Source organism: Amphiprion ocellaris, chromosome 12 (assembly GCF_022539595.1).
Source record: "Amphiprion ocellaris isolate individual 3 ecotype Okinawa chromosome 12, ASM2253959v1, whole genome shotgun sequence".
NCBI classification, from domain to species: domain Eukaryota; kingdom Metazoa; phylum Chordata; class Actinopteri; family Pomacentridae; genus Amphiprion; species Amphiprion ocellaris.
Window position 1 is genome coordinate 13,994,751 of NC_072777.1, and position 12,169 is coordinate 14,006,919.

The 12,169-nt window shown below is 38.4% G+C and overlaps 1 protein-coding gene across 2 annotated transcripts in view; it reads right to left on the reverse strand.

Moving 5' to 3' along the window:
• The window catches only part of fam184ab (family with sequence similarity 184 member Ab), a 213,266-nt gene that overhangs the window by 96,246 nt on the left and 104,851 nt on the right, over positions 1–12,169 (reverse strand). For both annotated transcript variants that reach the window (XM_055016016.1, XM_055016017.1), the window contains exon 9: positions 11,005–11,190. In XM_055016016.1, coding sequence (XP_054871991.1) covers positions 11,005–11,190 — 186 coding nt within the window. The remainder of the gene's footprint in view (positions 1–11,004; positions 11,191–12,169) is intronic.

Consider the following 12,169-nt stretch of genomic DNA (forward strand, 5'->3'; position numbering starts at 1 on the left):
CACATGAGGATTTTTGTTGTACCTTGCGGATTGATTTAGAGGGCGAGACCAAGGTAGAACAGACCTATTCATTTAAATTCAAAAGGCAGCCTTCTCACAGACAACGCTCATTATAATTTAAAGTGATGAAACAATAGAGGTGATGAAAAAAAGATGATTAACTATACGTGATGAAACTTGGATCAGACAAAAGAACAAAGTGATGAAGAATAGATGATGAAGACGTATTTCTCCTCATGCATCTACCTGTCATTTTGTAGAAAGTATAGAAAACAGACGACTGAGGCAGCAGAGAATGAGGGAGAAGCGAATAAATGCTGTTATCCGCCTTCACCCTCCTCCTCCTCCTCCTCCTCCTCCTCTTCCCTGTCACTCTTTCAATCTGGACAGTTCTGCACCAACACTGACAGCATAATCATGAACATGACTGAACAATGGCAAATTATTGTGCAGCTCAGAACACAGTGGGAGGCAATACGAGGCCATGAAATTTACACAGGGCCGGAAAGGAGGAAATCTTCATATGGAATGCATAGCTAACAAGAAAAGCACTCAGAGAGCACAGTACTCCACCAATGTTGCTCAGTTGACGTATCATTTCCAACGGATGAAATCTTTAATGAAAAATGACCTTGTGCTGAGCACAGGCATGTGTTATGCATGTGCATGTTCTGTATTTATACTGAATCACGTGTAAATTACTCTTATAAAGGTCTGTTGATCAGTTTATCAATTTTGGCAAGCCTTTGTTCTGCTAGTGTTAAAATAACCGTTCCCTCCAGGCTTTTATTTTGAAGGCACATTTTTAATGCTACAGGCTTTTATTTTGTCACCATTCCAGTGGCACAGGAAGTGTTTATCTAAGAAGCATTTTCTTGACATGACGAAGACACGGCCGAAAAGTCCAAAAATTCACGTGAAGATGAAAGAAAACGGTTCCACGCTGTTGCTGTCTAGCAAAGGATGTGTCTAAACTTAGAAGCACCTAGCTGGAATGGGGAATGGGAATTGATGGGACTCAGAAACACCCCCACAATTTAATCAACTGTTCCTTGTATGATTTCCAACTGCTAAATCACAGTGAATTTGTAGTAGGATTGCAATCATGTGATTGTCGGCAGGTAGGCCTAACTGACAGTGTTCACATCATGGTTACAGCGACACCATGCCGGCAGCTATATCTAGCAATGGGAAATTTTTAACAAATCTGTAGATCCAGACTGTAAGCCGCATCATTGTGAAAAATTAATGAGGTGGTCCTTGTGTCATTTCTGACTTTCCTTGAAAATTTCATCCAAATCCGTTAGTCCATTTTTGAGTAATGTTTCACACGGACAGACAGAGAGATTCACAGACAAACGTACGCTGATCGTCACATAACTCCGCCATTCCTTGGCGGAGTAATAACTATGCAAATGCATAGCACTCTGCTCTCAATGTAGCTGTCAGCTGTGATCGGGTCTACAGTTGAATATCATTTAAAACACATCCTCATTATGCAACTTTGATGCAAGAGAATACTTGATCATATGCTTTCATATGGCTGTGTGTGACTGGAATAAAGGCCTCAGTGGAGATTAGGCATCATCACAGGGCTATTTCAGGCTGGTGGAACTGTACGCCTCGGCTGCAGTCAAATTAGTGGTACGCTGTGGTTTGGAACAGCTAAACCTCAGGCTCATTAAACAGGTCCCAGGCCCAGTTTGTAACCCTTCGGGACTATTTCACTGACTCATATCAGATACAAAGTTGTCATGATACTAGATGTTGTGCGTGGGGATATTTGTGCAAGTTGTTTTGTTGCAGCTGCTGTGGTCTTATATTAATCCAGTATTATCCTGTATTTGTAACTGTTATAGTAGGACATCACGTATTTCTGCTTTAGTTTACACCAGAGCTGTCAAACTAATTTCAGTTCAGGGACCACATGTAGTCAAATTTGATCTCAAGTGAAATCACAGCATAATAACTTAAAAAAAAAACAAAAAAAAAACCTCCAAATGTTTCCCCCCTTTTTAATGCAAAATAGTACATTCTGAAAATGTTGAAATTTTATGAACTATCTTTTTACAAAATATTATGAACAACCTGAAATTTCTCCAGAAAGATGCTCGATTTCAACAACATTGTGCCTCAGTTAATCATTTGTGCATTACAACTTACAAATCACTATCTACAAAGGCACAAAACCTTTAGTCTCAGGTATGTGGAACTGAACAACAGAGAATTTGACTTTATGATCAAAACAACTTGTCAAGATCCAGAAATTATTTAAAATTTACAGCTTTACAAATTTACAATTGTAGTTCAGGTCTTCTCTATAATTTTTACACTGCAAAGTCATTCCACGGACTGGTTTAGACCGTCTGATGGGCCGCTTTTGTCCCATGGGCCATATGTTTGACACCCTGGCACACTATACAGGTACAATTTATTCTTTGTATTTAATGGACACTATCATTCAAAAGTTTGGGCTCACTCCGACAATTTCATGTTTTCCATGAAAACTCACACTTTTATTCATGTGCTAACATAACTGCACAAGGGTTTTCTAATCATCAATTAGCCTTTCAACACCATTAACTAACACAATGTAGCATTAGAACACAGGAGTGATGGTTGCTGGAAATGGGCCTCTGCACCTCTATTCCATTAAAAATCAGCCGTTTCCAGCTAGAATAGTCATTTACCACATTAACAATGTCTAGACTGTATTTCTGATTCATTTAATGTTATCTTCATTGAAAAAAAACTGCTTTTCTTTCAATAATAAAGACATTTAAGTGACCCCAAACTTTTGAACGGTAGTGTATTTTTAAAGGTACTCTTAATCACTAGCAGTACTAAAGAGCAAATTAAAGCTGGTGTATTTTTTGACTTCATTTGGCAAAAAATCCTCATTTACCTTTCAGCATATTGTAATTCAAATGTTCTGAGAAGAACTTAGACTTGAGCCAAATTTCCAAATTTCTTCCTACTGCGGCTTTAACTTGTGTATGTGCTCCCTCATATATAAAAAATATGGGCCTGGATAACTGAGTAACATATTATACATTTGTTTTCGTGCTGATATTTTCCTGCTGTTCTACTAACTGTGGGATGTTTTAATGTGCAGAAAAATGCAGCAGTGCATAAAAAAAAAAACAAGCATAAAGAAGAGGACCACCGGCATACTGGGATGTAAATAATGAAGGTGTTACATTCTTGAAGAAAATGCAAATGTTTTATGAGGGAATGCACTCAGCATGCATTTTGATGAAAACTCTACACGATGCCTCTAATTGCCATATTTATTAATGATGCATTACATTAGCATGGGGCATCTACTAGACATGTACTATGTAATGTTTCTGGGTGTTCTGTTTCTTATCAGTTACTGACAGTTTCTCATATGAAGACTGACCAAAAAATATAAATAAAGGCTGTGCGACATGTCATGTACAACATTCACATTTCAGGAACTGTGATGTGAAGTACGACAGTTTAACTCAAACATATGCTACATTTTTAAAATGCTGAGGAGTACAAAGAAAACTGTAAGATGAATGTATAGGAGAAGTCTGTAATTTAATGCTGAAAAAGTAGGTGGTTGCAACAAGACATTCAGCATCAGCTTCATGGAAAGGACAGCAATGCCACAAGGAAATACAACTACAAGTAATTAGTCTGACCATCAACGAAGCTCTGTATGATGAATGCAAAGCCAGATCTGAATGAAAAAAAACTACTTTGGGTGTGCTTGCCAAGAAAAATTACCTTTTTTTTTTTTAGGTATTTTTTGTTTTTGACAAAAAAACAGACACGCTCCTATAAAATCACACTAATCCTCCTCTAAAGATTAATTCTTTTCATATAAAGCAATGAGACACAACAATAATCCTTTTATAAATACTCCTTCATTTAAAATGTTTAGTGTTTGTTGTAACTGTAACTTAAACTGTTTTTGTTTTGACCTAACTTTATATTAAATTTTAATACTGTTGTGTATTGTTGTCGGATTGATTTGCAGAACATAGCCATCACCACTTACACATTTAAAGGATCTAAGTATAGTGCAATCGGATACAATTACAACCTCAAAAATGACCAACCACCTCTCTGACAGAGTGTCAATAATTATGAATGATGTTACATTATACTTTTACATCACTAAAGTAAACAGAAAATAAATATAATTACCAGAATTTGTAATTAATTATTTCATTGCATCTTCCTTGTTTTTCTGTCTCATGCAAATAAAAACTAGATTAAAATATTCAAGACTGTACAACTTATTATTATTATACAAATCAGGTATTTTCTTTTAATGGCATTTGCTCATAAATCAGTTTTGCAGAACTCGCTTCAGCTGAGAAGGAAAGAAGAAACTCTGGATCCCCAACAGAAACTTTCATGTTCTTCATAAGAGTTAAAAAAGGTAATGGAGTAAAAATATATACCATAGAATATGCAGTAGACAAGCAGCGTAAAAGCGTCATCTAAGAAGTGGGTGTATACTGTATGTATGAGCTCAAGGCCTGTTCAGGGGCCACACTCTGTGCTAAGTAAGTACCAGTAAAATATTCATGCTGGAAGTTTTACACACACACACACACACACACACACACACACACACACACACACACACACACACACACACACAGTTTGTCTGCCAGAGTCCTATCCTTCAGCCAACGCTCACATCCATCTCTTTCAACATCAAATTATTTTGTCCTAATTTTGATTACTTACTTTCTACTCTCCACTTGCAGTTTTGTTCGCAGTAAATGTCATCAGCGTCCAAGCAGCACTGTGAATTTAAATCTACGAGCTCTGCCTCTTTTTAAATGTCAAACCTTAACATTTTCCACAAACCTTCATTTTCCGATTAGCTGAAAGATTTACCTCTTTAAAAAAATATATCATAATACATAAAATAAAATATCAAAATATGAGAAGTAAAAAATGTTCCCTAAGGACTGAAAGTAGATGCCTTCTTTATACTGTGCATTTTCACTGCTCCTCACATGTGTAGGAAGAGTGTTAATCTAATTACCTTTTTTATTGTTTCCGGCACACTGCAGCAGCTGTGTGCGTTTGTGTTTTAACAGGCGGAGTAGCAGTTTTAGCATTTCCCTAAAATAGCAGCTGACGCTCAAGACGCTCTTATCACCTGAGTGACTCATCAGCAGACTGCGGTGGTGGGTCCCACCAGCTGCCAAGTCTCCCAACTTTGCTTTCATTGACAATTTATTTTTATTTGTCTTTCTTGCTTCTCTTTTGTAACATAATGGCAGAAGCTCCTCCAGGTTATTCACATTTCTACCGACTCAGGTTACGTGACCTCAGAGGTGTCCCAGATGGCATTTATAGGTGATAAATATAAATGTGCACCCACGTTAGTAGGCTGCATTTCCTCCTTTGAATTTTCCAGCTTCTTAGTCACTGTTAGAGCCTCTTTTGATGTATTTTAGTCTATTGACAACCTAAACAAAATGCAGATTTTTCTGCAGTTATATGAACTTCTGTCACCAGTCATGCCAAGGAATGATGCTGTGTTAATTTTAGACATCAGTACCAACATTTGCTCATTTATATCATCCTGTGCAGAGAGAATAAACCCCAAACCTTGATTTACTACGTTAAAGGGGTTGCTTGCTGCTGAGTAATATATTAGGTGTGGTAGTTGCCTGTGGTTTTGTTCCTGTTGACCTGACAGAAGATGTAAGCATATATAAAATAAAAAATAAATAAACTTGCTGTCTTAAAAACATGCTTGGGCTAGCTTTTTTGTCACCTTGTCTGCTTCTAAATTCCTCAAATTCATTTACTTTCCTGCAGTGAAGAGCTGATCCCTATTTTAACAGAAACTGCTTTTCCATTCTATTCCATAATATTGATTTTTCTACAGGGAAGATAAAAAAGATTTAAAGCACTCAAATGATTTAATAAGCACACTCAGGTAGAGATGGAAGGTAACTAAATACATTTACTCAAGTACTGTACTTGACAACACTTGACTTGACAGCTCTTGACTTTACAATTTAAAGGTCAGTGTACTTCATTTCACCATCTCTATTTAGTGCTACTTTAAATTCCAGTTTCAGTACATACAGATAGAAAAAATTAAATATTTGCACATTTGCTCTCCTTATTTATCTTACTGCAGCAGTAGCTAAATATAGAATAAAAAACATCCATCCATCCATCCATCCATCCATCCAGCCAGCCAGCCAGCCAGCCAGCCAGCCAGCCAGCCAGCCAGCCAGCCAGCCAGCCAGCCAGCCAGCCAGCCAGCCAGCCAGCCAGCCAGCCAGCCAGCCAGCCAGCCAGCAGGCTATGCAGGACATTTCAGATGTCTCTCTCCTCCTCTTAGGGGATCCTAAGCTGTATCTAGGCCAGATGAGATATGTAATCGACTGCCCAGCACATTCTGGGTTTACCCAAGGAACTCTTTCCAGTTGAATATGCCCAAAAATCCTCCAGAGGAAGCATCCAGGAGACCTCAGTTTTCGCCTTTAGATTCAAATCAGCAATGACTCCACTCAAAGCTCCCTCTGGATGTCTGAGTTTCTCATCCCATTTTTCTAAGCTCAGTCACCCTATGGAGGAAACATATTTCAGCCACTTGTCTCCATGGTCTCCTTCATTTAGTCAATATCCAGAGCTCATGACCATAGGTGAGGGTTGGACTGTATATTAAGTGTTGATTCGAGAGCTTTGCCTTCCTGCTCAGCTCCCTCTATACCATAAGGGTCCAATACAATAGCAACATTATTGCCGACACGGCACTAATCTGTTTGTCTCATATTGCACTTCCCCACCACTCATTACCACAGATCCAGAGATACTTCGACTTACAGGCCTTGGGCTGCAACGCACCACCAATCCAAAGAGTTGCATTCCACTGTTTTCCGGCAGAAAACCATGGCCTGACTTGGAAGTGTTCACTCTCAACCTGACTGCTTCACATTCGGCTACAAACCATCCCAGTGCATGCTGAAGGTCGCGTTCTGATAAAGCCAAAAGAGCCATGTCATTGTCAGAGACGCAACTGAAAGATTGTCAAAATGGATACTTTCCTCATCCCAGCTGTGTACCTTGAGATCCAACACCCACCAGCAGAAACGTGTTTGACATTGACTTCCTTTGTTTCTATAAAGACCCGTTGGCTTGTAGCAACAGTCCTGTCCTCCTGTAGTGCCCCCACAGGTTTCACTGGGGGATGTAGGCCTTGTCCAATTCCACAAAGCACATGTGGACTGCTAAGCAACTCCGCAAGGACAACAAACGCGATAAGCTCATAAAATATTGTAATATTGTTGAACATTGTCGCACAAGTTCTACCAAAGAATGACTTCTCTTCTTAGAAGGTAAGAATATCCAAAACAAATGTTGCTATAATGTAATTTGACAGCCTATCAATCGCAGGGGTCACTTTTTGAAGAATGAGTAGCTTTACGACAGTACAAGTACATTTTATTGATAACACCTCTGTATTTTTACTAGCTTTTGTCCAACTCAAGGGTTATTTTAAGTCTAATAGATCCTGACAGTGCAGTCATTAGTTCCTGAAAAATGTGAACACTTTGAGCACTAAGCAAAGCCAAAACCATCCGTCTCAGAGTCGCAGGCCTTACTCTCCCCATCTGTCTTGAACCTAATTCCTTTTTCAGTTAAGGAGGAATAAACTTAAACAATCATTTTTTCCAAATTTGAAATAGATTTCCAATTTCAAACACTCAGCCTCATTACTCTTACCATTATGTCTCCTGCTCTCTCTGAATCTAAGAGGCTAACAGCGTTATAACAGCAATACACCTTTACAGTCAAGGCTACAAGCTGAAAATGGTCGTTTTCACAGACTGAAAGAAGTGTTTCAAAGGGAACGTCACCTGTGTTTCAATGCAAATTAACCAAAATCCAAACCGAGCATCCAACGTTAATTTTATTCATATTAACAAAGAAAAACTTCTGAAACCATATTTAGAACTTTGCGAGACACTACAAATTTACAATTCAAAGCCTCAGAACAAAGAGTAAATAGCTGTGCTCTCGCCCTTGTAGCAGATGGTGCAGTCAGCTAACATGATAGAGAGGCCGGCTTAGGACTGGTTGCTTGTTGAAAACTATCAATCACCTTATGAAGTGTCTGTTGGAGAGCAAATGACAACTGCTTTATCCACACTCACTAACTTTATATGCTCTGAACAACACACAGTGCAGGAGTGTGGTAATATCGGATACATTTACGTTTTAAGGGTCATTCCAGAATTGGAGGATATTTTACGTCCCACCCATCAAATTTCAAATAATTCATGTACAAAATACTAAAACATGCAGTTGTTGTGTAAATGTACTTCCCCTGAGACCAAATCGAAAAAAAATAGGAGAAAAGAATGTTTCCCATAAAATGCCATTTTTGTCTTGTCCCACTCCACTCATGACCAAAATTGAATCTCAAATAAAACAGTTAAAATTACATTTAAATGTCCTTTTTTTGGTATTTTTTTTTCATTTATGTCTCTTGTAATTTTGGGGAAAAAAATTTGATCAACACAATATTTTAAATAATAATTATTATGCATGGAAGGTGTGTCCCACAACATGCACCTAATGCTGTTAGCACAACCTTTTTAGCTGGTAGAAGAAGAAGAAAACAGTGAATCATATGATACGCTGGAATTAACATCATCAAACAGTTTTCCAAAAGAATGGGTAGAGCAAAGCTATGTCCTCTCGTCGATTTTTCATATTTTCATAACATTGTCAGCCTTGATTGGATTCCTCACTCTACTTCATGAAACCTTTTTATGCGTATTATCAGGATAAGACAAATTCTTTTGAGTTTTTTCTTTACTTTTTTCCATCAGTAAGTTTGTCCTCTTGGTCAGCAGTAACAGCTAGTTAAATATCTAGGTTTTACTCCTGAGAAAAGCAAACATTAGCATGGATAAGAAACCATGTTACTGTGATTAGAGTAGGGTTAGGAAACAACAAATAAAACATGGAATAAAAATGGTACCATTGATGTGTAAGCTGAGCCAATCAAACCTTTGATAGTTTATTACCTATTATTAATATGTAGCAGAAAATTGTAAAAGAGAAGGTCTAGTTTTCAAAAATTTTGAAGCCTAAATGTCCTCCAATTCTGGAATGACCGTTAAAGGTAGATTGTGTGTTTAGCTGTGGAACCAATGTCTGCATACAGGTCAGTATACCTCCACACACACACACACACACACACACACACACACACACACACACACACACACACACACACACACACACACACACACACACACACACACACACACACACACACACACACACACACCAGCTTTTGCAGGACATTATACTATATCTGTGGTCAGTGGTAGGTGCTGATCATACTAAAACATATGTTGACGATGCGGGATGTCTGTCATTAATAATCACCACTCATTCATTAACAGATATCACCTCCACAGACTGAATTATGTGACAGGGCCAAATCCTTTGGCAGGCAGGAAAGCCAAAATGCAGGGAGACTAAGAGAGCTGACAGCTTGTATTTTGACTGAGTCATTCCTGATTATCTGCCCGTTCAATTTGAGATTATTTAATAATATCAGCCCACCTAATGGGAGAAATATGTGCAGTAGGTGGATTCTAGACAATAGGAATGTTATAGGGGTGAAATTTTTAGTCATGTAATAGTTAAAATAAAGTCACATCCTGTATTTAAACTACTGTCCGTATTTTTCTGTTGCTAACTGATGTTCCTAGATGTAATGTGGAAGACAATCATAATGAATCCAAACAGAATCAGCACCCAAATCTGCAACTCTCCTCAGCTTTAGGAAACTTTACCACACTTTTAAGCTTATTGTTTAGTTGGCCAGCTGTCAGATTTACTTTTCTTTGTTCACTCTCACTACTCTCATATCACGGTGTTCACTTGTTTCTTTCAATTTAAAACACACAATACACAATTCTGCTTGGCAGGAAGTCGCAGAAAGACAAACTTAGCAAGCTCCTGTTCAACAAAACAAAGCACTCAGCAGCTAACGAGCCACATATTTCCTTCAGGAGTTAGCAGAGACCAAAAACAGAGCTAACCCAGAGTGAATGCTGCAATGAATTAGCCAGAAACAACAGTCAGAATAAATGCTGATGCTGCTCTATAACTGCTGGATGTCAGGAGCGTGAAGTGTGTGTCGAAGTAAACCACCTTGAGTAAAGAAAGTTCAAACAAGTTTACCATATCAGCTTAATATGTCAATGTTCACATATGCTCACATTTGTTTTTGCTGGAACTAAGTGGGGATTATCATCATGATTGATGCATTTAAGCCAACCTTAACTACTTAGCATGTTGCTGGGTAGGTAAATTACTAAGAAGGCATCATATGATATAGCATAACAATATATTCTACATCAATCATACAAATGCTGGGAGCAAACAAACTGAATTATATTTGTGTACAAGGACTTAAAATTGTGAGAAATGTACTTTCGTGCCTGGTGTTCATAAAGAATGCAATCCTTCTATCAAGTTGTAGAAATCAAGCATCCTAAGTTCTGAATCTTTACGGCTTGAGACGAGCCCCAGGCGTGATGATGCAGGATCAATTAAAACATACAGCTGCTCATTTTCCTCCGGCTTTGAGCAATAAACGCTGATTACTCAAGATGTAGCAATCTGAAAATTTATCTTGTGGATTTTCAATCATTGTGCCCGGTGAACTCACCATCTGATGCTCCCTCTGTTACTCTTTTCTCCTTTCAATTCATGGATTCTTTTGTTTTTATTGACATTGGCGCAAGCTATCTCTACGAGTGCATGTGTATCAGATGTTTCACTTTATAATCAGTGGTAGTGGCAGCTGTGGTCAGGAAGAACCTCCGTCAGAATAAAGCTGGAGAACACTGATTTCTATCATAAACATTATTCAATACAGAGCCAGCATATGCTCTGTACAATGGCCTGACCTTGGAGCCAATGAAAACATGTGAGCGTGATGGTGTATATGTGTGCACTCACAGCCAGCAGGCGGTTCTTGTCCTTCTCAGCAGTGTTGAGAGCGTTCTCCAGGGTCACTCTGTGCTTCTTGCCGACTTCCTCCAGAGCTCGAGCCTGGCTCTCCTTCATCTGGCTGGCCTCCTCTTCATGTCGACCTCGCACATTGTTCATGTCCTTCTCGTGGGACGACTTCTCTTCACGCAGGGTCTGACAAACACAGGCATTGCACACACATATTTTATTATGCTCAAAGGTAAGCGCTACGATAGACAGCACACAGACACAGAGCCTGGGCTGACACTGACACCATATGCTATATTGTTCAGCCATATTGCCAGTGTTTGCTTTGTGAAAGCCAACGAATTAAATCTCCATTCTGTGTCTGTAAGTTTCATCTTTTAGGCCACTTCAGATTCAGACTGTGTTATTCCATCAGCAGTTTAACCCGAGCTGCTGAAGAGGGAATGGGATTGATAATGGGGTTATTGATTACAGAGCTATGAAGCCTATCATCAGCGTGCAACATAATCACATCGTTTTGATTCTAACCAGAGTCTTGATGCAAATTGTTCACATATTATTTTCAGCATAATGCGCCTGTAAAGCTGACAACAATGGTACATTTAGTACAAGTTAGTTTCTTTGTAGTCTGTTTTATAAGCAATGAGTCTTTGACTTCACAGAGAAAGAGGAATGGTGTTTTTTGTAGCCTACAACCATTTAAAATGACCAGCTGGCTGATAACTCAGTAAAAAAGGACATCTCCAAAAGATTTTTGTAAAATGTCTAAAATTGTCTTTAATGCTTAGATGCACGAGTGATTGGACCCTACACTCTTCCATAAGTGGGTCAAAAATGACCCGTAAAGAATCAATGTGTTTTTATGCCATTTTTGTAATTTTGGTTAAGAATAAAAAATTAGACTATTGTTTGTATTATATTTTTGCCCACACAAGAATGACTTCATGTTTGAAATATGTTTCTTTTTCACTTTATAACAGATTTTAAACATTCTGATTGAAATTGAAAAAGAAGAACATTACACAAAACAGCAATAGCAGAGTATCAACATTCATTTTGTTGACATTTTTCCACTCTTTTCCCCCAGCTGTTGTTGCTCTCCATCCCTCCAAGTTTTTGCATCACCTCCTATATGATATTATCAGTGATAAAGAGCTTGGGGTAG